Raw genomic sequence first — 27,950 nt, 5'->3', positions numbered from 1 at the left:
GACCCATCAGCAATAGATCTACATTAAAGAGACCCACGAATGACTTAACTTCTGCTGGCATAAAACATCAAGATACACCAGATAATTAGGTTTAAATAATATTTTGTATTCATTTGCAGCTTGTTCTACAGCTCATGTATTTATAGGCTTGATGCAACCTCTCAGCATTGTATCTGACTTCTGGGCCATGGCCGGCTGCTTTTAGAAATTGTTCTCCTTCCTAAGCAGAATATTATGATTTTATGTGGCAGATATGCATTGGGAGAATGTGAACTTACTAAGCCAAGAGAAAACCTAAGTCTCTGAGTGCACAGAATTAATGCATGGTCAATATACTGTCGGATTTGAAGTATTTGGTTATGGGTTATTTTTTGCTCTTCCTGTTGACTTGTGATATCACTGAGGGTGAATTTACAGTGATCTTGCTGCTGGTAATGTAGGAGTGGCAGAACTTCCTGGCAATAGCCAGCTGAGAGGGTGGAAGTGATTTAAGGCAAACCTGCTCAGCTTCTATAAGGAGATAATGAGTTCTGCTCTTCCTGTGGACTACCCAGTGTCAGTTCCTCTCTTTTGTGACTGCCAGGGCTGTTAGATATCCTTCGCTCCCTACAGGGTGGATCAACACCAAATACTTTCTAAATTGGTTTCAGCCTTTGATTGCCAGTTCCTTTTAGAAACTCCAAATTACTTCAGAAGCCCTGCCTACCTATTTTTCTTAACACTTCAGGGTGTAAATCACTTGTGAGAATAAAATCACTTAGGGGTCTGTTTGGTTGGTTGTTTTTTTTTAATCTGTGCCAGAAGCCAGGGGACTTTGTGTATGTGTGGTCAGAAAACACACTTCTACCTCCTTCAGATTGTATGTCTCTGGAGGGAAGAGGGGCTGTATTCTTTTATTCTGTCTACCTATATTAATGTATAGCTCTCCTCCTCAAATCATCTTTACTTGTTAGGAGTGAAGATACTTTCTCTGTCAATTTAATATTTTTATATGTGAAAAGTTTTTCTCCCCCATTCAAAAACTGCTTTAATTGTGAAGAGCTCTGAATTTCATCTCTTTAGCAAAATTTAATCCCATTTTTTCCAATACGTGCAGGTTTTGGTTTCAGATCATCGCTTCATGGGATGAAGGATCAGATGCCATTATTGCTTTTGACAATGTCTCCCTTAGTCTGGACTGCTATTTAACAAGTAAGTTTTCATTTTATCTCCAAGTGACTTGTCCTTTATTTGCCGAGTAATTGAAATTTGGAAACTGCGGGGAAGGGATTCAGTATCTTCAAAAGACTCTTGAAAGGTAAAAGTATGTTTCAGAAATAGCTGTGCTTAGGCAGAGCAGCCTGTTCACGTACGTACCTTATTAGTGGAGCCTACCAGTGAATGGGTTCCGAGTTTGGCAGTAGGTAGGCAGTGAGACATATGGTGTGGGAGAGCCAGCTTCCAGCTGAGGCAGTGGCATCACCTCTCCATCCAGGCTGATGCAGCAGCCAGTCTGTGATTATAGATTTCCAGATGACCTGGTTTGCAGTGTGACAGTTATCAAAATGAATGACAGTTGGACTGTGGCTAGGAAAAGATGGGCATCCAGTGATTGACACTAACTTTGCAATAACATTGGCCACAATACTCCAGTTAAATTAGAATGAGGTTATTTTATTTGGACTGACACACGTTTAAGTCTGAATCAGACTAGGATCTTCACACTCTACTGCTCTGAGGAAAAATTTGGATTCTGATCCAGGCTTTGGGATTGACTGGCCTCTAGAATGTGCCCAGTCTATATCTCTGATGCCAGATTTCACCACGTTTAGATTGTTATTAAATGTTTGTGTCTGGCTCATCTTTCATATTCTCATGCATAGTGAATTGCTTTAATTTGTAAATGTGTTTAATGGTCTGTCATTCTGTACCTCAGACCAAAAACTTACATGAGGATTGGAGGATTTGCTGCTCTGAACAAATGAAACTTCTACCTTGGGTTGAGCAGTAGAACTTAAGTACATTCTTTTGTCTCCTAGGCTTGAAGCTACAACTTCTGTAGCCCTGTTCAGACCGAAAATATCTAAGCCACTTCCTCATCCAATAGCAGTCAGAATGTTTCATCTGCTTTGTATTGTGTTGATTTGCGTTGGCTGGAGCATGAGTCTTTCCATTTATGCAGTAATACCTCTTGCTTTCTGTGCATAAGTGCAGTATACCTCAGGTTCAAGTATTCTAAAGAGATCTTAAAATCAGGTTAGAATTAAAAAAGATTGTACATACTTTCACTGGCTAAAGAGAAAATTTATAACAGTTGCTAAAGATTATATTCTGGTTTTCTGCTTTGTGTTTTCATTCACTTGCTGTTTTGCCTACCACTCATTCCTGTTTGTTTTTCTTTCATCTCAATTGTGTAACAGCAATGGAAAGTCAATCTGCCTATTCCTTTTAATAGCGTTACATTCTGTGAGTGCAGGATCTTATTCTCAGCACAGAAGTCTGTAGCCTTTAATTTAACTTCAGTTTTGGATTACATACTGGCTTAGTCACCCTCAGACATAAACCAATCTGTCACTTCTGGTTTTCTAGTCAGTGGAGAGAAGACACTTCGAGGTATCACTCCAGACTCAAGCAATTTGCTCACCAGTAGAGGCAGCCAGAAGAAGTTTGGATGGGAACAAAAGCTTCTGGGAAATCTCCAACTCAACAGTGCCCCCACTTCTGGTCCAGCAGGTAACTGTCTGCTCTGAGAAGCGTCATTAGATAGGAGAGACTTCCAGCTAGTACACACCTCAGTTAGATGTGGCTAAATGCAATATGATTTTTTTGTTCCACAGCCTCTGTTTAGAGCTTTTCCCAAGTCCCTCACAAAGAAAACAAAACAAGCTCTAGAAAGCAAATTACCTGTAGCTGCTAACTGTAACTTGGATTCTGATTGCAAGCTGGTGAAAGAACCAGAGGGAACCTCTCTTGAAGTAAAACGTGCTTTTAAACTGTAAGACAGTTTGTTTGGTGTCATGGTCATATAAAAATTGTCAGGAATCAAAGCGAACTGTCCAGATTGACTGAGCTCAGCATTTGGTAACATGAACACCTAACTCTAGTTAATATAGGCTTGGTTTAAAATAACATAGCCTTGCTTTTTCAGTAGTATTTTCATTGTCCATTTGAAGCAGTATAGCACTGGACTCTGTTTTAAAAATACGATTTTTATGTAGTTAGAAAAGTCTTGTATGTTAATGTTATTTCATTCTCCCCTACCCCTCAGCTCCTCTTTCCAGCTTAACTGTGGTGGTGTGGGCCAAACAGATGCAAGAGTTCCCTTCTCTTCCCTCACCCTCCCATCACTGTCTCCCAAATGGTTCTCTCTTACCTCTCCTAGGCTTGCCCACATATTCATAATATCTGTTTTGGGCTCTACATCTGCATTTCCATTTGAATCTGCTTCCTTCCCTCAGCTTCTCTTTCTGATTTGATTTGGGTAGCCACGACCTCCTAGCTGGGGGAGCAGGGCTGACCATGGAAGTGAGGGGTAGCTACTGGAGAGAGAAGCACTTGTTGTAACTGCAACCCTCAGCACTGTGTGCAGCTCCTCTCTTAGGACTAGCTGGTTACCTGCCAATTTGAAATACCACCCCCTTAAGTTAGAAAACAGATGGTTGACACATGGCTCCTTTGTCAGTAAGCCTAGGGATTTGGTCCTGCTGCCTCCTTTTCTCTCCACATCTTAGAGAGACTTCTTTACATCTGTTCTATCCGTTCTATCTCACTTTCCTACCTGCAGTGTACTGTTGAATTGCACAGACTAGTTGTGTTAACTCTGATCCCAACAGTGGGCTGATAAGTGTGTCCCAAAGCTCCACACAGCCTTCAAAGCCTGCCTGAAAAGCTGGATGCATTAGCCCACTCCGTGCTGCTGCAGCAGGGCAGCTGCTGCTGTCTGAGCTCTCTTGGTCAGAAGCGAGCTCTGGCAGTGGAGGCTGATGGTACAGTCTGTGGGGCAGGCTGAGCTGCCTCAGGTGGAGCTGATGGATACTTTATGTACTGAGCATCATACAGCTAGAAAAGTGCAGGAGCACTGACCGGAGTCTCGAGGGAATGAGTCAGAGGGGATGAGCCCACATGAGATAATGCTGGCTGGGTGGAGCTGTGCTTTAGCTTTAATGGTTGTGTCTGGGTCTGTTACAGATGTCATGTGTGAGCTTGGGCTAGTCAAAAAAGTATAATTTTCAAAAATATCTTTATGTCCTGTTTGAAGATCCTTTGATGTCTTCCCTTCACTATCTGCATATCTGTTTCCTGCCTGTAGGTGAAGTCGTCTTTTAAGTGCTCTCAGTATTGCCCTTAGGATCTTGTGGTAGGATCTGTACACAGGTATAGGTTATGGAATTCTGGCTGACTTTCCTTGGGAATGTCAGTGCTCAGGTGGTGATGTAGTTTCCTAAGGCACATGCACAATTCCTTCCAGTGTATCTGCTGTTTTAGTAACAGCAAAAACATTAGATATTGGATTCAAAGTTAATCTAAAGTGGGTGTGTGGGCTAGAAATCTTGTGGCCATAGATTTCTTTGAGAGTTTTGTTACTCTCTACTTCTCACTAGACCTGACATCATCTAGCTCTTCTGCTCCCTGTCCTATGTGAGGAATGCAATTTAAAGAAATGCCTGGATAGTAGAAATAATGGGAGTCAGATTGAATGAGGGTAGAAGAGAAGGTCACTGAGGTACTTTGAGCAATTAAAATAATTTTTTATCACCTTGGGGTGAAAATTAAAGGCAATTCCTATGGTATGTAAGCCAGCTTGCCTATTTTCTGGGCTTTATCTTCTGTGCTGTTCATATTCTGTCTAAAATTGTCTCTAGTCCTTGAGGTTTGAAATCACTCCTGTAGCAATTTTCTCCCTTTGTGCCCTCAGAGTAGATAGGGCAGAAATCAGAGAAGCTAAGCAGCAGCAAGCCATTGCATTTCTGAGGGTCTTTGCAGCTCTGAACCACCTTTTTCCTTTGTGTTGCCGAGTCCCTGCCTGTTCCCAGTAAACACTGCAGATGCTTGTTTGGTCCCTGGGCTATGCATTTTACCCAGCTTTAATCTTGTTTCTTTCTGCATCCTGTAATGCATTTAAGAAACCTCAGGCTGAGTCTGTCAAGGCTTTTCCTTTGATGGCCACATATTCACTGTTGTGCAAGAGAACCAACAGCATCAGCACCACCCTGAAGTCCCAAAGACTGCATTGACCAATATGAGCTCTGCCAAAAGTAATTACAGCTAATATGATCTTTGACTTGTGTGATGGATCACACGCTATAGTATTTCCTTCTTAAGAAATCATATTAAAACAAAGAACTGTGTTCCCGAAGCTAAGGAGACAACAGGATAATAAAACGCCCTCCCTAAGTCCCCAGGCCCGCTCAGCCTAAGCAGCAGGAACTACAATCTGAAAGACAGGTACCAGTTTGTTTACCTGACAGTAAATCCAAAGAAGCTCCATTGCTTTCAAGGATATGGGACCCCCATTTGCTGCTTTGTATCTGAGAACAATCTCTTACATACACCTGCTGCTTTTGCCTGTGCTTGGAAATCCATTTTCAGCAGAAGTGATAGTCAGCACCGCCAGCCTCCCCATCCTCTCTGCTGTCAGGCCCTGTACCTACTGAATTACTTCTTTATCCTTGCCCTTGCTTTTTGTGGCTTGGCTTGCCTCCAGGAGGTGTACACTGGAGGTTCAAAACACAACACAGCCACAATGTGAAAGATTCTAAAGCTTCCAGAAATCTGTTAACCCCTGTCCTGTGTCACACATGGGATAATGAATGCACTGTGTAGAATAAGACCTGAAGTTGCTACAACCAATGTGGTGGTGTTACTTTCTCAAGTTTCTAGATGCCCAGGACCAACACAGAATTCCTGTGGTTTTCAAGTTACTTGCAGTACAAGGTGGCCATTATTAGATAGATGTTCACAGAGCAATGCAAATGCTTTCTGTTTCAATTAACTAATGATGTTTTATTTGCTGAAATACCAGCTTCTTGCTGAAATGTTGCAGGTGAAACTTAATTCTAGAAGCAGCCTGCAAAAAAGTTGTAACAAGGCCTGCATATACCTGAAGATTCAAGCAGCTTTAATGGAACCAGGATTTTTGATTGAAATTGAAATTTTGATTGATCTGTACAAAAGGCTGGGTGCTCTTTATTTTGTTGTAAACTAGGCTTACTTTGGCTTTGTTTTTACATTGATTAGGTATTAGTTTAAGTAAAACTCAAAGCTGCTTAAACTATAACATTGTTCAACTACCAATTAAAAAGCCAATTTATATCAAACCAATGCAGTTTCCTTTTGTACACAAGGCTAGAATATGGGAAATACAGGCATATAAAGATACAGTGAGCAGTAATGAGGAACTCGAGGTAAACAAATTACTATCAAGGAAACTGGAGGAGACAAAATGGGATTCTCAGTAGGTGAAAGGAGATAACAAGACACAGAGCAATCAAGCTTTAATTAAAGATTTCTGGTGTTTCTGAATAGGCTGTAAATACCATGAGAATAGCCTCTCTTTTGATGTCACAGCTTCTCATGTGTCCCACAACAACTTATTTGTGTTAGGGCACACAGCACAAAAATGGCATGTTGTGAAATGTGCAGAAAGGTTGACCTTTTTTCCCCTCAAATCTAGCATTATTTTGTCCCTTCTGTCTGCGTGTCCACCAGCTGCTGTACAACTGTGGTTTCTTGCATGGAAACTGTCATCAAATCATTTTCTCATCCATCCTGGCCTACGGTTTTCCTCTGGTCTCTTCCCCACAGCAGGTAGTAGTTGCACAAATTTTGTCTTTTCCATCAGGGAGAGTCCTGTTATGAGTACTTCCTTGGCTGTTTCTCGGAAGAACTCTGAGTCACACTAGTTAATCAGATGAAGGAGCTGAAAGGAACAGCGGAGCAAGTATTAAGTAAACGAAAATTACATTTGGTTGCTCTTTGTGTGCAATTATACTAACTGAACTGTTGGTATAATGCAATAAAGGTATCTGCAGAATTGTGTTTTTGTATTAAGCACCAATTAACACAGTGAATAACAGCTCAGTGCCCTCCCCCCAACAAAAGTAACATCCTGAACAGTGATGGAAAATGTTCAGAGACAATGGTGGGATCTCAGAATATGTAGGTATGAATTTCTTTATTGCAGTGTTTACACTTGCTTTCCCTGTAGGATTGAAAATAGCAAAGGTGCAATACAGCAAATCAGCATGCAACCAGATACCAACATAGTGATATGGTTTGAAGCTGGCTCCCTGCCAAGTCTCCAAACCTTACCACCAGAAGCCCCCCCCCCCCCCCCCCCCCCCAAAAACCTCAGGGAGAAGAGGGAGAGAAAAAAAAAACCAACCAACTAAGAAAACCCGAAACGAGAGAGAGACAGCTAAAGTGATATATATAAATATATTTACACTTATGTTACAATTGAAATATATACACAATTTAAAAATATATAGAATTTCACAAGGGAAGGGGAAGGGGGAAGGGAAAGGGAACAAAACCAAAATAATATATATATATATATATATATATATATATATATATATATATCCCAATCAGTAGCCCGAGATCTAGTAACTAAGAGTTAGCAAAGAAAATATCCCACCACTCTCCTTGGGACAACCGAGAGTCGCTCCGGTACGATCGCCGGCAACCTCCGCCTCCCAAGGTCGACAAGGCCCTACCAGGCCTCGCTCCCCAACACGGCAGACTCAACAGCAGGGAACCTGCACCTCCAAGCCGCCGGAAGGAAAGAGAGCGAAGGCCTCTCCTCCTTTCTTCTTATAATCTGGCTTACGTAAAAATCGTAGGGAATACTGGGTAAATCTGGACCCTTCCTTGGTTACAAACTGGTCACCAAGGAAGGCCTAGCCCAAACCACCACACATAGCAAAGTCGAATTGGCATAATTGCTCTCTAGAGTTAATCATGCAAATGAAATAAACAGGGCAATTCACACATTTCAGAGTTAAATTTTAAAGCTGCTCACAGCAGTTTAAACTGTGCAGAAACTGCTGTAGATGTCAAAAGATTTTGAAATAATTTTGCCACCTCCACCCATTTTGGTCTTTGTTATCTAACATGAATTTCTGCCATCCTTTGTAATTGTGAGCAAAAAAATTCCAAAAACTTAGTAGCATGTCTCACTTAACACCCTTTATGGAAGGCTCTTTAGGTGAAACATAACAAAGAAAAGAAATTAGTTGTCTTCTACTGTCTGGTTTCAGAAGGTGGCAAGAAACAAGGCGTTCAAAGTCAGCAATACCCTTACCCTGTTATACTGACCACAGATAATTACTTACAAGGATGCCTGTTTTATATAGACACTTAAGAAAAATCAAGCTTTAGATTATTTCTTTGAAACAATACTTATCATCAGTCTGGCATACGTGTCATCACTGCAGATCTTGTTGAACTGAAAAACATGTCCAAGTCTTCCATTGCTGCCCTCATTTAGAAAACAGAGACAGAAATAGTAACTCCATAAGTAGTGGAAAAGCTGACCTACTTTTAGTCTAGCCATACCTCTGTAACTGGTTCTGGTATTGCTGGCAAGACTCACTAATTTCTATGATCATTTTATATCCCCCTAATATTTTGTAGACACATTTATGAGGTCAGGGACTTCAACTGTGAACACAACCTAGTTCTGTAATTTACCATCGTCTTTCAACCCCCTGCCCTATTAATCTCTGGCAAACTTAATCCTGGAAAAGGTAATAATCTCAAATTACTGCTCACAGGACATTGTTAAATGGCAGAATCCAAAGCAAAATTGAGAGGTTTGTCCTTCGTTACCTCACTGAGCATGTTTGTTATGTAGTATATTTTGCCTACAGACTTTCAGCACAGACCAACCTTGGAATTACTGGTAATGTATAACTGAGATTGCTCGTGCACTGAGTAAAAGGTACAGCTCTCCACACAGACCATGGTGCCAGTGGCAGCCAAATGCTAGTGAGATTAGGATGGGCAGTTTCCTGTAAGCCTCTGATTTCCCACATTGGCCAAATATTGTAAGGGAAGCTTTTGAATGTTTTTACAAATAGATGAAGCAAACGTTCTGCTTGCTCATGGCATCAAGTTTGATGACATCTGCATTAGAGGAAGAAGTAAAATGAACTCTCTGAGGAACAGCTAAGAGAATTAATTGCCTCCAGAAGTTTGGCCGCGGGGGTTCTTATGCCCCTGAAGCATGAGACTTTATAGCCCTTATTAATGTGGATTTTTACTCTATTGAAAGTAGGAATAGCCTTTTGTCCTGAAGAGAGGTTGTGGCAGCAAGTTCCACAAACTGCCTAATTGTTGTTCGAAAGCACTGATGCATTTCACTAACATGTTATTCTAGGTTCCAAAATAAACCAAGTATCATGATGCTTGGTTGGCAATTTTCTCAAATCCCTGAAGTTTTGGTTTGGAATGAGTTTAACCTTGGTTCAAACCAGCTTGATTTAACAAATGCCAGTTAATACACTTAGGCCCTTGAGGTATAACTAAAATGCCTGTGTCTGTATTGTGGTGCGGAGTTTATGTGCTGTATATTTGCCATTGAAATTGCTTTCTATGTTAGAAGCATAAACATGGTTTAGGCTTTGCTCCACTCTTCAATGTTGCTGGTTATTATTTGCAGCAGTGCCTGCAGTAGTGCTGCCTCAGGCTGCAAGTGGCATCAAACAAGAGGTTCAAACAAATTAGTCATTTGAAGTCCTGTGGGGTTTTGTTCATTTTGTTTTCCAAGAGTAGGACATCACTCCCCTTTACTGTTGCTGAAATCCAACACCTTGATTGCTGTGCATTTTATGTATCTAGCTAAACTGTGTGAAACCTAGAATGTCTGCTGTACTCTGTTCTGCCTGAGTGACTGTGTATGTAAATACATCAATCAGTAAATCTAATCTGGAAAGAAAATTTGGGAAGGAAGAATTCTTTTTAAAATTGTTTTAATAGAACCAAAATTACATTTCTTGCAAAATGTTATTTCTGGGACCTTACCAATGAGCTTGTTAGGGAGCTTGAGGAGGGCAGGTGAGTGGGTGAACAGGCAGAAACTAAATGTTTCCTCAGTCATGTTTCTTGTGAAAGTGGGGATTCTGTCAAATGAACTGATGTATAAATTATTCACTGAAATGTAGTACCCTAATTCGGAATCTCACTGTAATCTTCTTTTTTTCCCCCACCTCAAAAAGGCATTGTTATTAAAACAGTTAGCATCTTGCAGCTTCCAGTGATGAAATATGTGGGGACCCTACATTTAACTACTTGTTTGGTTTTGTCGTGGGAATGCTCAGCTGTTTCTGGAAACTAGACATCTGTAACTTGTGTGAAATTGGGCAAATTTCCATAATTTGCAAGTTTTTGGGGGGAAGGTTTAGACTGGAGAGTCCTGCTATTTTTCCCATGGTGTGAGTGTGAGGTGCCAGCAGTTTTAGCCTGTCGCACGCAGCAGAAGGAAGGAGAGATGTGCTGTGCCGTATGCGACAGACCACAGTTGTGCACAGATGGAAAAAATCTGTGCTTCTCACCAAGCTGCTTAAGGATTTTCGATTCAGTGCTGCTGCTTTAGTCTTTGGAGATCAAAATAATGCTTCAAACTGAATTACTGTAAACTGCTGTGGCATGCAGCAACCTGTAGAAGTGCTCTCTCTGAGCTCATAAGACGTGCTGCAGTCATTTCTAGAATCAAGAGAAAATCAATACTTTACAGGGAGTGAAATCTTACTTTTAAAAAGGAATGGTGGGTTATCTAAGGCAGTCAGTACCCTGTTTTCTTACTGGGTTAGCTCTTTCAGATCTTGGGCTACTGTTATATATGCACGCTGAGGGCTGGCTCTGTGAAATGTGTAAGAGAGCGGAGGGGGGGAAGTGCAGGAGTTTTAGTCTGGATCCAGAATTGTAACTAAGACCCATCTGTCCTAACTATCTTGAAATGAGGGGCAGCTTCTTCCTGTGCCATATCCTGTCCCATTTAATTCAGTGACAAAGCTGTTACATGTTGGACTGGCTTCCAGTATATATAAACGGGAGGAGGACTGTTTGCAAGTTAATGCAGCAATGACAGATGAGGAGATCGTGCAACACCTGGCTGTAGGTTTTAGCAAAATCCCTGCTGGTTATATTAGGTGCAGTCTCCCCGTGGACTTCACTTGGGCCAGACTTCCTCTTGCAGTGTTTTGGGCAAAGGTCACTACCCAGCTCTGCCAGTTCTGAAACACATCTTTTCCCATTCTTGTCTACCATCGGTACCATAGAGCAAGTAAATATGCATGCCTGCACTGACTGAAGCAGCTGCTTTACAGACAATCTTGTATACATGACTGTATCAAAAACAACAGGACCACTTTTGAAATATAAGATAGCACCTCCTCTGCTCAGTCATCTCCAGGTTCCTTATATAATACTCCCTGGCATAACATACCTGTGTTTTTTCATTCCCCATTCTCTCAAGCTCTTGAAAGCCAGATTCTAAGAGCTTAGTGCAGATTCACTAACCTTAAATTACCAGCACTGTTTGCTCTTACCCTGATTCTGCCTCTGCACTGGAAGTGAGCCCCCTCTCTCGTCTGTCCTAGAGCCAGGAAACACAAAAGCTGCTCTAGTTGCCTCAGGTCGAAGTCCGAAGGCATAATGTTTGCAGCAGAAGGACATTCTCCTTCTGCAAGACCAGGGCTTTTAAGGAACCAGAGGGACATTAAAGAGCATTTTGGAATAAGATCTCCAGTCCCTGGAACCCAGTGGGAACCAAGAGCTGCCAGTTTCAGGTCCAGCTGTGCTGTGTGTTACATGTGTAATAGTCTAGAGAGAAGTTTGCCAAGGTCAGGTAAGCAAATACATGTGGAACAAGATTTATTTCAAAGGACTAAGTCAGAAATGTAAAGCTTAACCAGAGCAGCACTATGCACACGCTATACCTGTCCTAGGGTCTTATCACTTCTAGTTTTCCTTTTTGATTCTCTCATGTTTGGGGCTTATTGTCCCCTTGAAGGTCACCTGCATCTACCTTTGGGAACATGTTTGGTATTTCACTGGAGACATCCAAATGGCTTCTTATTGTTCCAAACGAAGACACTTACCTGCCTGCTTTACTAAACATATGTTTCAGTGCAGGTGGCTAAGCCCACTGGGGTATTGCAATGTTAAATCACTGCGATAGCTGACAGAATGAGTCTCTCATCTTCCATTTAGTGTAAGATTTTGCTTTGGGTTTGGGGTGTTTTTTTGCAAGGATAAGTATCTTCTGGTGCGAGACTGTTGATATCAGAGCTACTGAAACATTTTGCTTTAGTAACTTCTAGACCTTGTTTCCTTAGGTACCCTCTTACCTGTTGTTTTGGGGTTTTTTTGGGGGGTTCATTTGAGGCAAAGGAGGAGAGGGAAATTCTTCCGTTTGCTATCTAAGAATTTTAAGACTTTATACTGCCACCCACTGCAGAAGGATTGGAAAAGTAAGTGAAATAAGTATGTAAATACCCATATAAAACAAGTAACAGTGGCAAAAACTGTAGAGGACCCTTGCACAGGAGTTTTGAGGAGGGGTGGTTCTTGCCTTGGTCCAGCAAGCAAAGTGAATAAAGAGCAGAACAGCTCCTTAACGTTTGGATGTTGGGATCATGCTTTGTATGTGTCCTCATTTCAGAACACTGGTTATTTACAACATGTGGTGCCAGTGGTCCCTATGGCCCCACACAAAGCCAATGCAATGATGCCTACAGGAACTCCAAGCTCAGTGTGACTGTAGGAGCTGAAGGGATTCTCCAAGGCATTCAGATCTGGAGAGTACCAGCTACCAACACATACAGGTAAGGAAACCCTCTCTGATTGTCGTGGTGTATCTTTGTGTTTGAAACTTACCCAAGCTGCAGATACATACTGGATATTTATGAAGTGTTGCCTTCAGAGGTTTGGCCAGAAGTACTGGGGGTTTTACTTCTCCTTGATCCTGTGTTTTCCAATGTCTCCAGTCTCAGATTTGTTCTCTGGAAGATGCAACTTTTTTGATGAAAGAGAGAAGAAAAGAAAGAGACGCAACTATCTGAGGCAGGCACATCTTTAGCCTAAATGGTTACAGGTTGTGAGAGCTGTATCAGTAGCTGAAAATGAAGCATTTTGACCTCCACAGACAAAGAGGAATATGTATCCTATATGTCATTCATTGAACTCTGGGATCAAAATGAGTTTTTCCCACTCTTCACCTGGCATAGGAGGCACAATCATATGTCAGTGTTTCATAAGGAACAGCTTGCATCAACCTCTGCTCAGCATCTTCACTTTTTTGAATCTAGACATGGCAAGTTGAGCCTGTAAGCCTGGCTTACCACTGTAAAATTGATTTTGGAAGCCAGCCACCTAAAAGGTAGGCTGTGTGATACTGAGGGTTCTAATGCTTAAATCCCTCAGTGGAGTTATTTTCCAAGAGAGATGATCAGATACGGTTCAATGCTACTTAATCAGATTTTCACCAATCATTTTTTTCTCTTTGCTCTTGCTGGGGAAAGAAGTACAATCGAATTGTAGTTTACTCTATCTGAATGGTAACATGAAGCCATTACATGCATCAGTTTGTAAAGCAGAACTCTCATTTTGAATCAGTGACTGTCTAGTGGTAGGTTTTTATGCAACATTCCATATTGAAAGCAATGATGGTATTATGGATTTCAAAGCAGAACATTCCACTGAAGGCTTTGAACAAATTTCAATTAAAATTTACTGGTCCCATCTTTTTCTTTTTGTTGAAAAAGAATGTTAATATTGAGGCTAGATGTCAGTCTCTAACAGAGGTCTAGTGCAAAGCAGTTTTGAGAAACTTGCTAGGCTAGGCATAAGTTCTGCCTGAGTGCCTATTACCACAAGGATTGATGGTAATGAAAAAAGCATTAATGATATTTTACCCAGCTATCAACAATGAGATGCCTGAGGTGAACAGAATTTTTCAGGACCAGCATTCAGTAAATACGATTTTAAAGTACAGCCCAAAAGAGAACAGGCAATAAACTTACAGCATTGTCATTTCTTTAATATCAGAGTCCAAGAAGAGCCAGAATTGCCATGCAACTGTAGACTGATTTTTGCTACACAATACAAACCAGGGGCCCTGCAGGGAGGATCTGTCTATTTAAGTCCTATAAATGACCTAACAGACTTTGAGGTTCTGTATAGATAATAGATGTATAATGTCATGTGTAACATATATATATAAATGGCTGACATTTCTCTTCTGCACCTCTTAAGGCTATAGTAGAAAATTCACAGCCTGGGGAAAGAAAGAGGCAATTGTGGGCTTAAATTAACTTGACATCTTCCTGATTCTGGTCTGCTGAAGGGGCAGCAGAGTCCCCCAGTATAGCATAGCCCTAGGAAAATGTCAAGTTGCAATATCAATTTTAGGACTTCCCAGAGTCTGGACTCACTGCCTGTATTTAGCTCTCCCCTGCAGGCCTGCTGCAGTGTGGGTCCTGTAAGTCAGCCTGATAGTGTTGCTGATATACCTGACCTGGAGATAAATCCTCCAGCTGGCTGCTGGGCTCTTAAGAAAGCTGCTGTTATGCCATATCAGTGTGTTTTACACTGTGTAATGTACACTCCTGATAATTCCATTAAAAAATTGCATAAAAAGGATATTGATTTTGTGAGCATGAGGCAGAATACGTGTTATTAAAATACAGGCAGCTCACCTGTGCGTAAAACTCTACTAGCACAAGCCAACCACACCCAGAAAACCCCACCATCTATGAGGGTCTGGATAGACTGCCACACACTGTAGTACCCACATTTGAAAACTGGAGTCTTACGTGCTCTGGTTTGCTCACATGGGACTGCACATTATGTAACAATAAAGGTAGACACTCTATAAGAGTATTTTTCCTTTCAGATTTCCTTCTAAAGTCTTCAGAAGGAATTCTAAGGATTCAGAACGTCTTGTCATCTAGGCCTATGATCAAGTATGAGAGACGCGAACTGTAATAAATTACTTGTTATCATCCATTATCCGACTTCTTTCCATTTTTAAAGGAAGAGTCTCTGGCTCATTTTGCTCAGTGACCTATTTGTTGTCACTTCCACTGTCCTCTCTTTTCTATGGTCCCTTCTTGTAAAGTGGCACAAGAACACAGCCCAGTGGAGTGCAAAAAGTTGTCCTTCTAAGTCAGCCAGCCTAGGCACTGCATGTTCTCATACTCTGAAAACTAGCTCCAGTGTTTCCATAACCTAGATGTTATGGTGGATGTTTTTCTCTAGCCCTGGTTTGCACAGCCAGTGCACTCTGCTCATCCTGATCCCTAAGGGTGTGATTTTCTTTTTCAGTTCCTACAAGTGTTATAGTAAAAGAAAAGGAGGAAGACAGTGGGAGGTGTTCTTAGTGTATCTACTCAGGGTGCTCCAAGTCTTTCTTCAGGGCCAATATGGTTAAATGGATTCCTCCTGTAAATGAAAGTTGTGCCTAATGAAAGGGGTCGTGTTAAAGTTTGAAGATAACCTGTCTCTTTAAATAGTGACACCCATTTTGAATAGTGAATGACAGTCACCTCAATCTACTGTTTTTTATTTGTCTGCAGACTTTGAATGAGGCCAAACTGGGTTCTCCTGAACTTCCTGACATCATTGCTTGTGTGTAAAATCTGTTCTTACACAGAAAAATATGGCCCCTACTTGCAGCCAATTAGCCCTGCCAGCTTGCTGTGCCTGGTAGTGCACATCATTAGCCATTACAAAATTCTACAGCAAATCAGCTCGGTCTTCAGATTCATGCAGCATCTGTTCAGGGTGGCCCAGTGCTGTGTCCATCACTTTTTTTGCTGGCTCCAGTACAGCCTTACTAAGGACTGATTGCTCTGGTTATCAGCAGTGGCATGAACATAATCATATCACATTGCAAGGATCTAATATGCTTTATGAGACACTTGTTGCTCCACAGTTTTTCAACATCAGGACTGCTCCATGCTGGCTACCTCAGAGCAGTGTCACAAGGTGAGCTCCTCCTGCTAATCATCAAGACAAGTTGCTGGCTGGAAGTGAGCTGGCTGCCCAACCTGTTCAGGGTCCTCACTCACAATGGGCACTGCTGGTTCGCTCTGCTTGTGGCCTGTTTGCACAGAGGACTGTGCTGGGCAAAGACCAGCCAGGTGCTAAAGGAGAGGATGTGCTAAAGCAGAGCACCTAAACTGTGACTGGTAGGAAGCCAAGAAGAAGTTTTGTGTTCTCAGTCCTGCAGTCACTGGTTTCATGCTCCAGGTGGACTTTTGCTCTCACAGAAATAGCTGCAAACCTACTAATGCCAGTGGAGAATCACCTACTTATTTCAGATCTAAAATGAGTTTGCTGCGCCATCACTCACTTGCTCAGAAAGCTGAATAACTGTATTTCGTTTCAGCAGAGATGTGTGTTTTATCATGACTGTTATAAAGTGCTTTGAAATCCTCTGTTAAAAGCCACTTCAAGTATGTAAATTGCTAGAAAGGAAGAAGGAGGAGCTGAGCAATATTGCGGTACAGCCAAATCTTTGGGTACCTCAACAACAGCAAGCACCTCCGAATCCTGACTGCTTGAAATAAAAATCCCAGAGCAGCCTGTACGCAACCTGTCCACTCCTGGCTGGAGACAGTAAGACATTCCTGGTGACCGTGAGTTTAGCCAGGGGACTTTTGCCTTCTTTGTTTTCTGCAGGTAGTGTCATCTCCATCTACTCTTCTGTATTCCTCTGGTCCTGGGAAAAAGAGAGCTGTTTTCCACATGGTCCATGCTACCAGGACCAGTTATACTGTCTGCTTTCTCAAATCTCCCTTTGTCAATCTCATGCCTAATGTTCTCTTTAGCCATATGTCCTGTTTTCAGTAGTTCTCCTGCTTCTGTTCTTTCTGTTTCTTGCTGCAAACCTCTCAAGGATGTGCCTTCTGGGAAACAAGATGTGTTTCATATATTAAAGTCGGAAACATAAGGACTTGCTCCCTCTGTCCTGAGCAGTGTTTGCCCAAGAATCATGTGAAAGAATCTGTTTTGTAGCTACCCAAGTTCACCGATCCACGTAGAGCAGAAAACCTCGGTCTTCAAGCTTTGGGTTTAGATCTATTTAGAATGTCAGGTCTTCAGGGCATGGCTCTGTGACACTGTGTTCAGGTGTGCAAAACTCTCAGTGCCCAGAATTGGTTTGTGCTCCCTTCCACCTGTCTGGAACAACTCAGGCACCAGGCTCTTGTTTTGTTTTTTTCCTGCAGCATCTCAGGCTATGGAGCTGCTGGTGGGAAAGGAGGGAAGAACACCATGATGCGGTCCCACGGTGTGTCTGTGTTGGGAATTTTTGACCTCCAGAAGGATGATACTTTGTATATCTTGGTGGGACAGCAAGGAGAAGATGCTTGTCCTAGTGTAAGTGATTGGCCTTTGTGTTTTGCCTTAGTCTCTTCTACCAGTCCATGGAGTTTTGTCTGTTCACATAGAATAATGTTGTCCTCAAGGGGCTTGGGTTATATGGTTCAAGGAATAGGTACAGTTTTACTGGGAAAACATGAGTGTGAAAAGATGAAGTACCGTGCCACTGTGTTCACTTCCTCTTCAACATTTGGGCCCTATTGATAATACACTACAGGTTCCTGACTGATCTGCATATCTCAAACCATCTGTGTGGTTTTTTGGAGAGAAAAGACAACCCTGCCTTCCTTTTCTCTGGAGATCAGTCTTCAAGGTTGCCTTCACAGGGCTTTGCCCTTGTTCTGCTGTTGAGGCCAGCCCTGCCATTGTCATAGTCCTCTGCAACTCTGGAGACACCCACTTCACAGGGCCTGTTTGCTTATTCTCTGTGTGGGAATAGGAGAGACAAATCAGTCACTGCTGGGTCAGTCCTGATTTTTGTGTTACTAACCAATCCTTGCTGCAAATGTCTTGACAGAAAGGTGCAACTTCCACTGTTCACATGCACAATAATCTGTTAATTGTTTAGTATTCTTTGGAGGAAGAGGGAATAGGAGATTCTTGTAGAGGAAACTAAGCATGATCTGATGAAATTTCACCTGCAGGCTTGAATTTACATGCTGTGAGTTTCTCAGCTGTTAATGGCTGACATCCAAGAGATGAAAGCTTAGCAGTCTGTTACAGCAGAGAAAGGTTGAAGGATGTAGACAAGAAAGAGGGGTTCTCAAGGCCAGCTGCTGAAGTAAATAATGTTAAAACTAGAATTACACATATCTGCAAACAAACCATTAATAGAAAGCCTTTTTGAAATGAGAAATTCCCTAACTCAAACTTCCATCTAACGTCTATAAGTAGGACATTCCAGCTGAGTGTAATATATGGACTCATTAAATTGCAGGCCACTGTAATCTTAGTGAGAATTTATTGAGTGCTAATGTAATTCTTTCATTGAAGCAAAGAGATTGCATTGACTTGTAGAGGGGACTTTTACTAGATTGGATTGTAATCAGTTATGTCTTTGCCATGAAGGATTATTTTTTTTGTAATCTAGTGGTTCCTTTGGGTCATTGACTTTGTCGTTTTATTAATCATTCCCACCCAACACCAAATCAATTAAGGAGAAGGAAAAATAGGGAAAGGAGGACTGTTTAGTTCCATAGGCAAGTCTGCATGCACAAAATGGATGCTATTCATTCTCTGGCACAACCTAGGACACATTTTGTGGTCAGCAGAATAATTTGTAATTTGAGGATGCTTTTATCAGGTTCCTCTTCCAAAAGGAACCACATGCATGAAAATAGAAGGAAACAGAAGGTCAATTCTACTCTAACAACTGTTTATGCATTTTTCCCTAAAAGTGTTTTTGGTTAATAAGTTCTGTGTGCAATATAACAAGATAGTGCTACTGACATAAAACCTGTAAGGTAAAATAAGCTTAGAAGCAAAGTTTGCAACTTGAAAATGCTTACAGCAGAGTCCTACTCGTCATGCACTTTGGTGTTCCAGTTTAAAACCAAAACAATAGTTAGATCATAATCCTGAAGTACTTATAAATTATGGTTTAATGTTGTGTTTGAAATCAATTAGTGAATCCAGTGATTTGCCTAATATAGAAAGTTCATTGTTTGGTGATAATTGATGGAGGAGGAAAAAGTGCTAGTAAGAAATATGAAGCCTTTTTAGAGAGGTATTTTCATTAACATGAGGTGAACATTGCAATCAAACGTGGGATTGCTGCTGTTTTGGTTGGCTTTGAACTGGTAATTACAGTAAAATTGCTGCTGCAGCATAAGCATCAGATCAACATCAAAACTTGCTTGGAAGTCCAGATAAATATTGGGTGGCTGTTCTATTTTGAGCTCATTGCTAGTGTCCATCCTATGACTGCCTAGGTAAAAGTTAGCTCTGGTATGTGAGCCACCAACAAATCTTAGTTCTGGATAAATACACATTGGTTGCTTGGCCCACTGGAAATGAAATGAAGAAACTCTATGTTCTCTCTATGTCTCTGCCATTTGGCTGTTGTGTGACATGGAACAAGTCACAGCATTGCTGTTACTCTGTTCCCCCCACTTGTGAAATGCAAACAGGTAATGCTAGGAAATATTAGCAGCAAATTCTGCTCTATTTTATACATTAAAAGTTTGTGGAGCTGTTGTACATGGTATTAGATGTCAGCACCGAGCTTGATTCAAAATAATTCTATTAAAAATGGCAACAAATTCTTCTGACGGAGGTCGAAGCCCAAAGCGAGATTCTTCTAGGAGAGCATTCAGTTGGTTCTGCTTACGTAGTTTCACTGGAGGACAATTTCTTGCTTTGGGAGGGTGAAGCATCCCTGAGGCTCCAGAATGTACAAGGACATGGAGATTTCATTCAGACCTGGTCTTCTATTTGCAGACTAATGATGTTATACAGAAAGTCTGCATTGGAGAGAACAATGTGATCGAAGAAGAGATACGTGTGAACAGAAGTGTCAATGAATGGGCAGGAGGAGGTGGAGGCGGGGGTGGTGCCACTTACATATTTAAGGTATGGAAACATAGTCCACCATACACCTTCAGCATGAACACATCCTGCCACTGGCCTCAAGTATTGCGGCCTGAAACATCTGAAAATCCTTTGTACGCGTCAGGGAAGGGGGACACAAAGTGACCTCTGAGTATTCTTAATTTCCAGCTGATAGCTGTAGTGATCTGAGCTGGCCCTTCACACTCCTTCAAACTGATGTGCAGTATGGCCACACTTGCTTCAGTGGCTTGGAATTTCCTTTGCAAACATGGGGTTTGAGCGGGATGTTTTTCAACAGAAACTGAGATGCTGAAGCATAATTCTACAGCAAAGGGCAAATTCTCCAGGACTTTATTCAACTGTGTCATAGTAGAACATAAGGCTTCAGCTATACATTTGGACTCTACAGTGCAATGACAAGAAAAGTAGAGGATAGCCTGTGTGTTTTCTGTTGGCAACCCTATAGCTAAGGATCACTGATCTTTTTTGTCATGTGCTAGCTGAGACAGTACTCATTCCAGACACTGGTTTCAGGCAGTCCTTTGCCAGAGGAGACATTATACTGCACTGTATAGAGCAGTGATTCATTTGATGAGAGTCATCACACAGTAACATTACAGGGTTTCTAAGAGCCATCAGCTGAGCAGGTACAATCCATAGAGCTGCTGATGCCACTGTTCCCTGTTGCAGAACTTGGGAGGACTAGTGCTATGCATTAATCTTCTGGATATGGGTGCATAAAAAATGCAATGATAATTTGTAGTGCTGAGCAGTCCTAGATGCCTGCTTGGTGCAACGTGCAGTAACTACTGTGTGGCTGAACTTTTATGTACATACCTGACTCAGCTTGAACACTGCCTTTATTTCTGAATTTGTTAAGATGGAGAATGGAGAACCAGTCCCCTTAATAATTGCAGCAGGAGGTGGTGGCAGGGCCTACAGGGCCAAAAAGGACACATTTCATCCAGAAAGGCTGGAGAATGATTCCTCTATTCCAGGGCTGAATGGAAATTCAGGAGCTGCAGGTAAGGAAAGTTTTTTCTTTTTAAGAAAACCTTTGAGAATATATGGCACTCCCAGATTCCTCCTCACAAGGAGGTGAGGCAAAACTCATAGAAACACAGTTCAGGGGAACATAGAATCATAAGAGATGCAAATAGGAAGTACCCACAGTGCTGGATACTTGGCATAAATAAGGGTATAAGAGATTGTATAGCCATAGCAATTCTCCCAAAATACCTCTCATAAACAAAGTTGTTTGAATTTTTGATGTGGGAGTTTGCAGCACCAATGTGGCCATCCTGCTCCCTGCACTGTTTTGTGCTGCGTAGACATACTCACAGTTTCCCTGGCTTATGCAGAAAGAGCATAATTGCACCCTGGCTAGAAGTCTCTGTGAAGAGACCTTGGACTGAACAACCAGCAGAGCTGAAAGTGAGTCACTGGTGAGTATGTTGTATGGAGAGCGGGCTGGGACATGTTTTCACACCCCTTTCACTAAATTCCTTTTGTTCCACTTCAGAACTGACACAGGTTTTTTTTCAAAAGTATTTTTTTCGAAGAGAAGGGGAAGGCTCTTTAAACCAGAAATAAGTGGTTGGAGACTAGGCAAGAATATCTTTTTATATTTTCTGTAGAAAATATTTGTCATTGTATGGTAGGTGAAAAGAGGCACAGATGGTTAACATGGCAAAAGCCCTACAGAAAGGTCACCGTAGCACTGTGTAGCAAGCACATCCCCTCTTCTAACCAAGGCATGAGATTCTCACTTTCAGCTGAAGTGCTTTGAGTAGGTGCTTGTTCTGCAGATCCTTGCAGTGTTTTTTACACAAAAAATAACCCCTACCTGTGCCATTTCTCTTCTCTCAACTGCAGGTGGTGGAGGTGGCTGGAATGATAACACTTCCTTCCTGTGGTCAGGAAAATCCTTGCTGGAAGGTGCTACTGGAGGAAGATCCTGCCCCCAGGCCATGAAGAAGTGGGGGTGGGAGACAAGAGGGGGTTTCGGAGGGGGTGGAGGGGGGTGCTCCTCAGGTGGAGGAGGCGGAGGATATATAGGTAAAGTGGCTTCGTGTTCAAGGTGTCCCTTCCCCTCCTTTAGTGCTAATGATCAGCAAAATGCTGATAGATAATTCTCCTGTAGCTAGCATATTTAACTGTTATGTAATAGTATGTCTGTGTGTTGCCTTTTTAGCACTAGGTGAACGTATGGCATTTAGTCTTTGAGCAAACAGCCAGATGTCAGTCCTTCAGCTGTAATCCTGGCTTTGCACTCTGCAATATGTAATGTTAAGACCCTGCTGTGATTCTTGAGCCTTTCATGTTGGGGTGACAGTGCTGAAGAAGGAGGAGCCGTAGGCTACGTGCTCCCATTGCCAGCACCTGTGTTTGGAGGACTTTGGTCCCGGAGACTGGCAGCCAGACTTTATGCCAGGGGAAAGATGCAGCTTCTACCCTGCCCTGCTGTGGGTGGGCCTTGGTCCTGCACAGGTGTCTCTGGGGGCAGAGGTTCAGGCTGCCAGCCAGGACCCCTCTTAATAACAACAGTGGTGTTGACTTCAGTCAACAAGGAGCTAATTTCATGTGCTGCGGGTCTCAGGACAGCTGTCAGATGGCATTATGTTGATTACAACTGGTGTGGGCCAGATTCAAGATCTCTACTAACCCAAAGTCTCCTGGGCCACATAGTTTCTTCAGCCATCTGCACTGTGGTGGACTCTTTAACCCCTGGTTCTCCACAGCTTAAATTAAGTATTTGGTAGGCTAGAAATCCTCAGAGGAAGTAGTGAGTTTAAATGATTAAGTGCATGTTTTGTACCAATGTTACTGTGTAATGCTTCTTTTTCCAACAGAATGCCTTACATGACACTTTTAATTTTGCTGAAGACAATTAAAGAGGAAAACTTTTTTTTTTGGGTGGGGTGGGGGAATCTTTGCATGCTTGTAATACAGAGTATATGGCTTGTACTGTGCTTCTAATATTTTTTATGCATTGCCCATACTTTTCTTCAGATATGTTCTATATGCTCAAGCACAAATGAGCAACAAAAATTCCTTCAGTCCCCACTCCTGGTGGGCTGCCCTGCATTCAGGGTGCAAAGGAGAGGAGGGATAGCAAGTTATTCATTCCCTCTGCTGATGTACTAAATACCTCAGTCAGCAAGGGTACTGAATTTAGCCCTTGAATACTGGTGTTTTCCAGTTTCTTGGCTGCATAAATTTTAAGAAGGGCTTATATGTTTCACAGCATCCAAATGGTTAAAGATGAAGTTTACACCTTAGTTTGCAACAGTCTGCCCAAAACAGAGCTAATAAATTGATTGTCGAAACTACTGTTATTAAATTGAAGTTCTAAAAATAAATCCAGTGGTTCATGCAACAACTCGCTAAATATTCCCTATATATTACATACCTTAATGTTTCTCTTTTCTCATTTGGATGCATCCCTAAATATGCTGAAATCATGCATGTTGCAATGTTTATTTGTATTTCATTGCCATTGAGCCTCAGACTGTTAAGGTAACTTCTGGTTTGACATAGGTGGCAATGCTGCAGTGGACAATGACCCAGAGATGGATGGGGAGGATGGTGTGTCCTTTATTAATCCAATTGGTACTTTATATACTCCAGCACTTAAAGGTATTCATATTGTTCAGAAGTTTTCTAGTGGGCTTATTTCATTTTAGAAATAGTTTGCTTCTGTAGGACAGTTTACAGTCCTTTGGGTGCAGTTTAGTGTCATGGACGTGAGGAGGCAGAAAGATAGCAAAGTACAATGGAGAATAGACAGAAGTAGGAAGAAAGCAGGTAGAGAGAACATCAAGGCTATTAGGAAACACCCCCAACAGTATAGTCTACCAGCCTGTAGAATAATTTTGGGCAAGGAAAGTGGTAACAGAACCTCATAATTCAGATACGTTAGGAAAGAAACAGGCAAAACACCTGACGATTCACTAACAAGCAAGGTCCTTAGAGCATCCCTCAGCAAAGTATCCAAGTTAGGCCAGGTTGTTTCTAGAGAAAACATTGCGTTGCTGCTCAGCAGTCCATGGGAGTGATGAATACTGCCACTCCAACTTGTGTTTGCCCAGAAGTCAATGTCATTAATATGTTTGTGATGTGTTCGTGAAACACACAAAAAAATATCTACTTGTTAAAAAAAATATGTTTGCTTTAGAATAACCGGAAGTATTTTCAAATACAAATGCACTCTGGCCTGGTAGATTCAGCCAGAAAGTTTTGAAAACATTGCAGTGCTTGATCTTGAAACGAGTAAAGGCCAGGAAAGAAAATGGTGAGCCCCAAGGACCGCTGCCAGGGCAGGTCCGCTTAGCCTTGGCAGCAACTTCGTTGCTAACCTGGTAGGACTGTCTGCTCAAAGAGAGCCAGGGAAACCTCAACTGCAATGAGGCTTTTAGCTGTCACATGTTATTTTGTTAGTGAGGAAAGGTGAGGAGAAACTGGTTTCTTAGATGGGGCCCACCCTGCCACATCATGCAACAGCAACCACCATGTCCCCTGTTTCTGTCAAGGCCCAAGGGAATTGTAAGAATGGTCTTTACAGTAATTAACTCAGCTTCTTCATCCACTCCCTAGTGACAGAGGGGCATGGAGAGGTGGATATTAGGCTGCATCTTAACTGCAGTCACTGTGAGATGGACGAATGCCATGTTGATCATGAGAGTCAAAAAGTCATTTGCTTTTGTGAGCCAGGCACAGAGTTGGCTGAGGATGGTGTGTCTTGCATAGGTAAGTAGGTGTGTGGCGTACTGCTAGCATGTGAAACAGAAAGCGCATGGCCAAATGCTGTAGTTTGAACTGTAAGACATCCTGAAAGTGTTTAATCTAGTCTTTCTTAAACCTGACTTCTGTTGAATGTTTCCTTCTTTCCTGCTGCAGTGTTATTTTGCTAGGATATAGCAGCATGATTGCTGAGGACTGGTACACTGAGCAGCATTACTGTTTTGCTCTACAGTATGTTTGACATACTGGGCAGATCTGTGGAGAGACGAATTTTTTGCTTGGTTGCGCTGGTGCTCACATTCTGCTCTGAAATCATGAAAGTGAAGGAATTTTCCAGCTAAAGTTAGATTCCAGGCCAGTTCTCTTAAGAACAAAAACAATGTGCAAGGTGAAGGAAAATATAATTCCTGTGGATTTGGGCATTTAAGGTGCAGGCGCAGAATCCGTAAGAAATTCTGTGTGAGATCTCTCTAAGGAAAACTAAAGACGTGCCTGTACTTGCCTGTCTTGACAAACTAAATGGTCAGAGCTCCATTACTAGGTTTGCCCCATATTCTTGCACAGCAGTTAGAGCAGTGACTCCAGGCTTTTGGGATCCTGATTTCAGATTTGTCACTGGCATGGGAAAATTGTTCTGTGTTTTTACCATTTCTATCTGTAAGACGGGTAAAACGCATGGCCATTTTGTCAAGGTGAAATAAACCTTGATAGTGTGATCCCAAATGAGGATGCAGCTATGGAATACCTTGCACTGCACTAACTGTTATCAGTTTTTTCTGCCTGGATTAGATGCATTTAGGAGATGATATATTGCAGTCCTCCTTCTGCTTTCTCTGTGATTTGGCATTGACAGGAGCACTTTAACCCTGGCAATGTAATGTTCTTTCCACCTCCCCAACCTCCTGCCCCTGGTTTTTATGGTCTTGTTTTGATACCCAGGGAGTTCACATGTTAATTCATTGATAGCAAACCATCTGTTTTAATGGGTTTATATTAATTGAGGAATGTGAAACAATGAGGTATGAGAAGTCATAGATCCTGTGAACTGATCATGCCAGAGGTTGCTTCTACACTATAGGAGCAGCAGATGAGTAAATGGAAGGAATAGCAAAAAAAAAAAAAAAAAAGGCAAAAAAGTGGCTCCTGGAAGATCATTTCAAATATGTAATTCCTTCTTCTCCTTCCTCTGTTACAGCTGAGCCAGTGGTTCATCTCCCTCTCTCCTTGGTCTTGTCTGTACTGACTTCAGCACTGGTGGCTGTTTTAATGTTGGCTTTTTCGGGAATCATGATAGGTGAGTGTTTCTCTGCAAAAGATATTTTCATATGAGGGCTGGATCTGAGCCATGGATAATTGGGTCCTGGGAGGCAAAAGGATTCAGGTTTTTAGCTACTGCTGTATTTAATAACACCTTCCCACACACACGCCTTAGCTTCAGATTTCAGTTGTTGTTTCTAACCACAATGACCGATTTGAGGAGGCTTCAGTTACTGACTGCATCTCGAAAGAGACATTATTGTTTCTGTTGTACTGTAAAGCTGCCAGAACACAGCTGCTTCTGATTTTGTGAGATCTGCTGCTGTTCGATGCCTAAAAGCTTCTTTATTTGTGTGCCTACATACACATTTTGCCTCTTAATGTACAACTCTCACATAAGTTCCCCTTTTACAAACTGCTACTTAGTAGGATGCGGGTATTCTTGGCATTTTTATTTGAAATTCTGAAAGGTATTTTTCACCCTTTCATGTTCTTATTTTGAACAATCGCTCACCTGCATTCGGTGCAAGCAGAATGGGTTTGAATCAATGCAAAGCAGCCAGGGATACAAACCTCAGCTTTGCCACCTTTCTTTGTCCACACAGTGTATATAGTCTGGGGGAGGAGAGGGATGTACCTAGAGCAGCAAATGGCAACTATTAAATTAGATTTGCGCAGCTGTTTCAGTTTTAAGGATTTCAGGAGTTATCAGTTGCACACACATGGTCCTACATGTATGATTTCTGGCCTGACAGTACTTTTTACAATTACTAAATACTTCTCAGGAGCGGAACAGTAATCCTCTTTCCATCCAACTAGTCTATCATTTCCATCTCAGGAAAGAGCAGCGATTTAAAAAATCAAAGCAAAGGCAATGAGGAGGAAAATGGAGGACAGGAAGGGTTTGTGGATAGGTCATTACATCCATCTGCCTTTGCGAGTGCATGTTTACCCCTTAAATTCTTCCCCTGAGCAATATCTCCTGGAGAAGATGCAGTAGCCATTACCGTCACAGTCTCTGGGCTCAGTCCAGCTCCCACAGAAATCAATAGTGATTTAACCTGCTCATGATTGTCATCTTGCTTTGGAAAAAGTCCTGTAATATCAATTACTATTTCAAGGAATATCCACAGGATATTGTCTTTCAAGATGTGGATCCTAATGACACAGCAGAAGTATCAGTGAAGTGATGCAAGGAATATAACACCAGCATAAACTGATTTCAAATGCAGTCCAATTCTGTTGTTTAGAAACAGAAGAAGTTTTGAAGAATGAGCTATTTTTTGTGTACAATGTGTTATTCTGAGCAAACAGCTTGGTCTATCCATTTTGAAGAATATGACGCAATAATTCATTTCAGACTTTAGTCACTTCTGCGTGATTTAGGAAAGTTGGTTATACCCCAGCTCCCTCAAGTTTGGAACTGGACTCGTGTTTGGAATGTCCAGTTAAACTAAATAGAGAAGAACAAAATCCACAGAACTGCGAAATCTAAGGTCTCTGCAAGTGAAATTAAATTTACTTCTTCAAAACGGTTCACTAGCAAGCCTGTTTCTTCATAGGATGTGTAAATCAGAGGTTCCTTTGGTATCTTCAGATTCCATTTTCTGTCTGTAATTATTTGATGTACAGAAATGTGACAGTGTCCCTGTCTGGTTTCATTCCCTGAAATCTGGCCATACAACAACCAGTTCTAGCGAGATGTGCTGGCTGCACGGCTGCTGTCCTGTTCCAAAGTCAGTCTGTGTCTCTGGTTGACTGTGTTCTCCATGTTTAGTGTACCGTCGGAAGCACCAGGAGCTGCAAGCCATGCAGATGGAGTTACAGAGCCCAGAATATAAACTGAGCAAGCTGCGCACCTCCACTATAATGACAGACTACAACCCCAACTACTGCTTTGCAGGAAAGACCACATCCATTAGTGACCTTAAAGAGGTGCCTCGAAAAAACATCTCCCTCATCCGGTAAATTCATTGTTGCCTTCCCCATCCTTCACTCTACACACTCACGTGGACTGACTCTCTCAGAGA

General features: G+C 41.9%; 1 protein-coding gene across 1 annotated transcript in view; it reads left to right on the top strand.

Annotated features, from left to right (window-relative positions):
• ALK (ALK receptor tyrosine kinase) overlaps window positions 1-27,950 on the top strand; it is a 310,706-nt gene that overhangs the window by 262,265 nt on the left and 20,491 nt on the right. The window contains exons 10-20 of the mRNA XM_032684037.1: window positions 1,097-1,191; window positions 2,569-2,712; window positions 12,647-12,809; window positions 17,217-17,367; window positions 19,810-19,941; window positions 20,801-20,945; window positions 21,796-21,858; window positions 23,461-23,559; window positions 24,517-24,669; window positions 25,859-25,957; window positions 27,698-27,884. Of these exons, the coding sequence (XP_032539928.1) occupies window positions 1,097-1,191; window positions 2,569-2,712; window positions 12,647-12,809; window positions 17,217-17,367; window positions 19,810-19,941; window positions 20,801-20,945; window positions 21,796-21,858; window positions 23,461-23,559; window positions 24,517-24,669; window positions 25,859-25,957; window positions 27,698-27,884 (1,431 nt within the window). The remainder of the gene's footprint in view (window positions 1-1,096; window positions 1,192-2,568; window positions 2,713-12,646; window positions 12,810-17,216; window positions 17,368-19,809; window positions 19,942-20,800; window positions 20,946-21,795; window positions 21,859-23,460; window positions 23,560-24,516; window positions 24,670-25,858; window positions 25,958-27,697; window positions 27,885-27,950) is intronic.

This window comes from Chiroxiphia lanceolata, chromosome 3 (genome assembly GCF_009829145.1).
Source record: "Chiroxiphia lanceolata isolate bChiLan1 chromosome 3, bChiLan1.pri, whole genome shotgun sequence".
NCBI lineage: Eukaryota > Metazoa > Chordata > Aves > Passeriformes > Pipridae > Chiroxiphia > Chiroxiphia lanceolata.
Note: the sequence above shows the minus strand (reverse complement) of the source record. Positions and strands in the feature narration are given on the sequence as shown.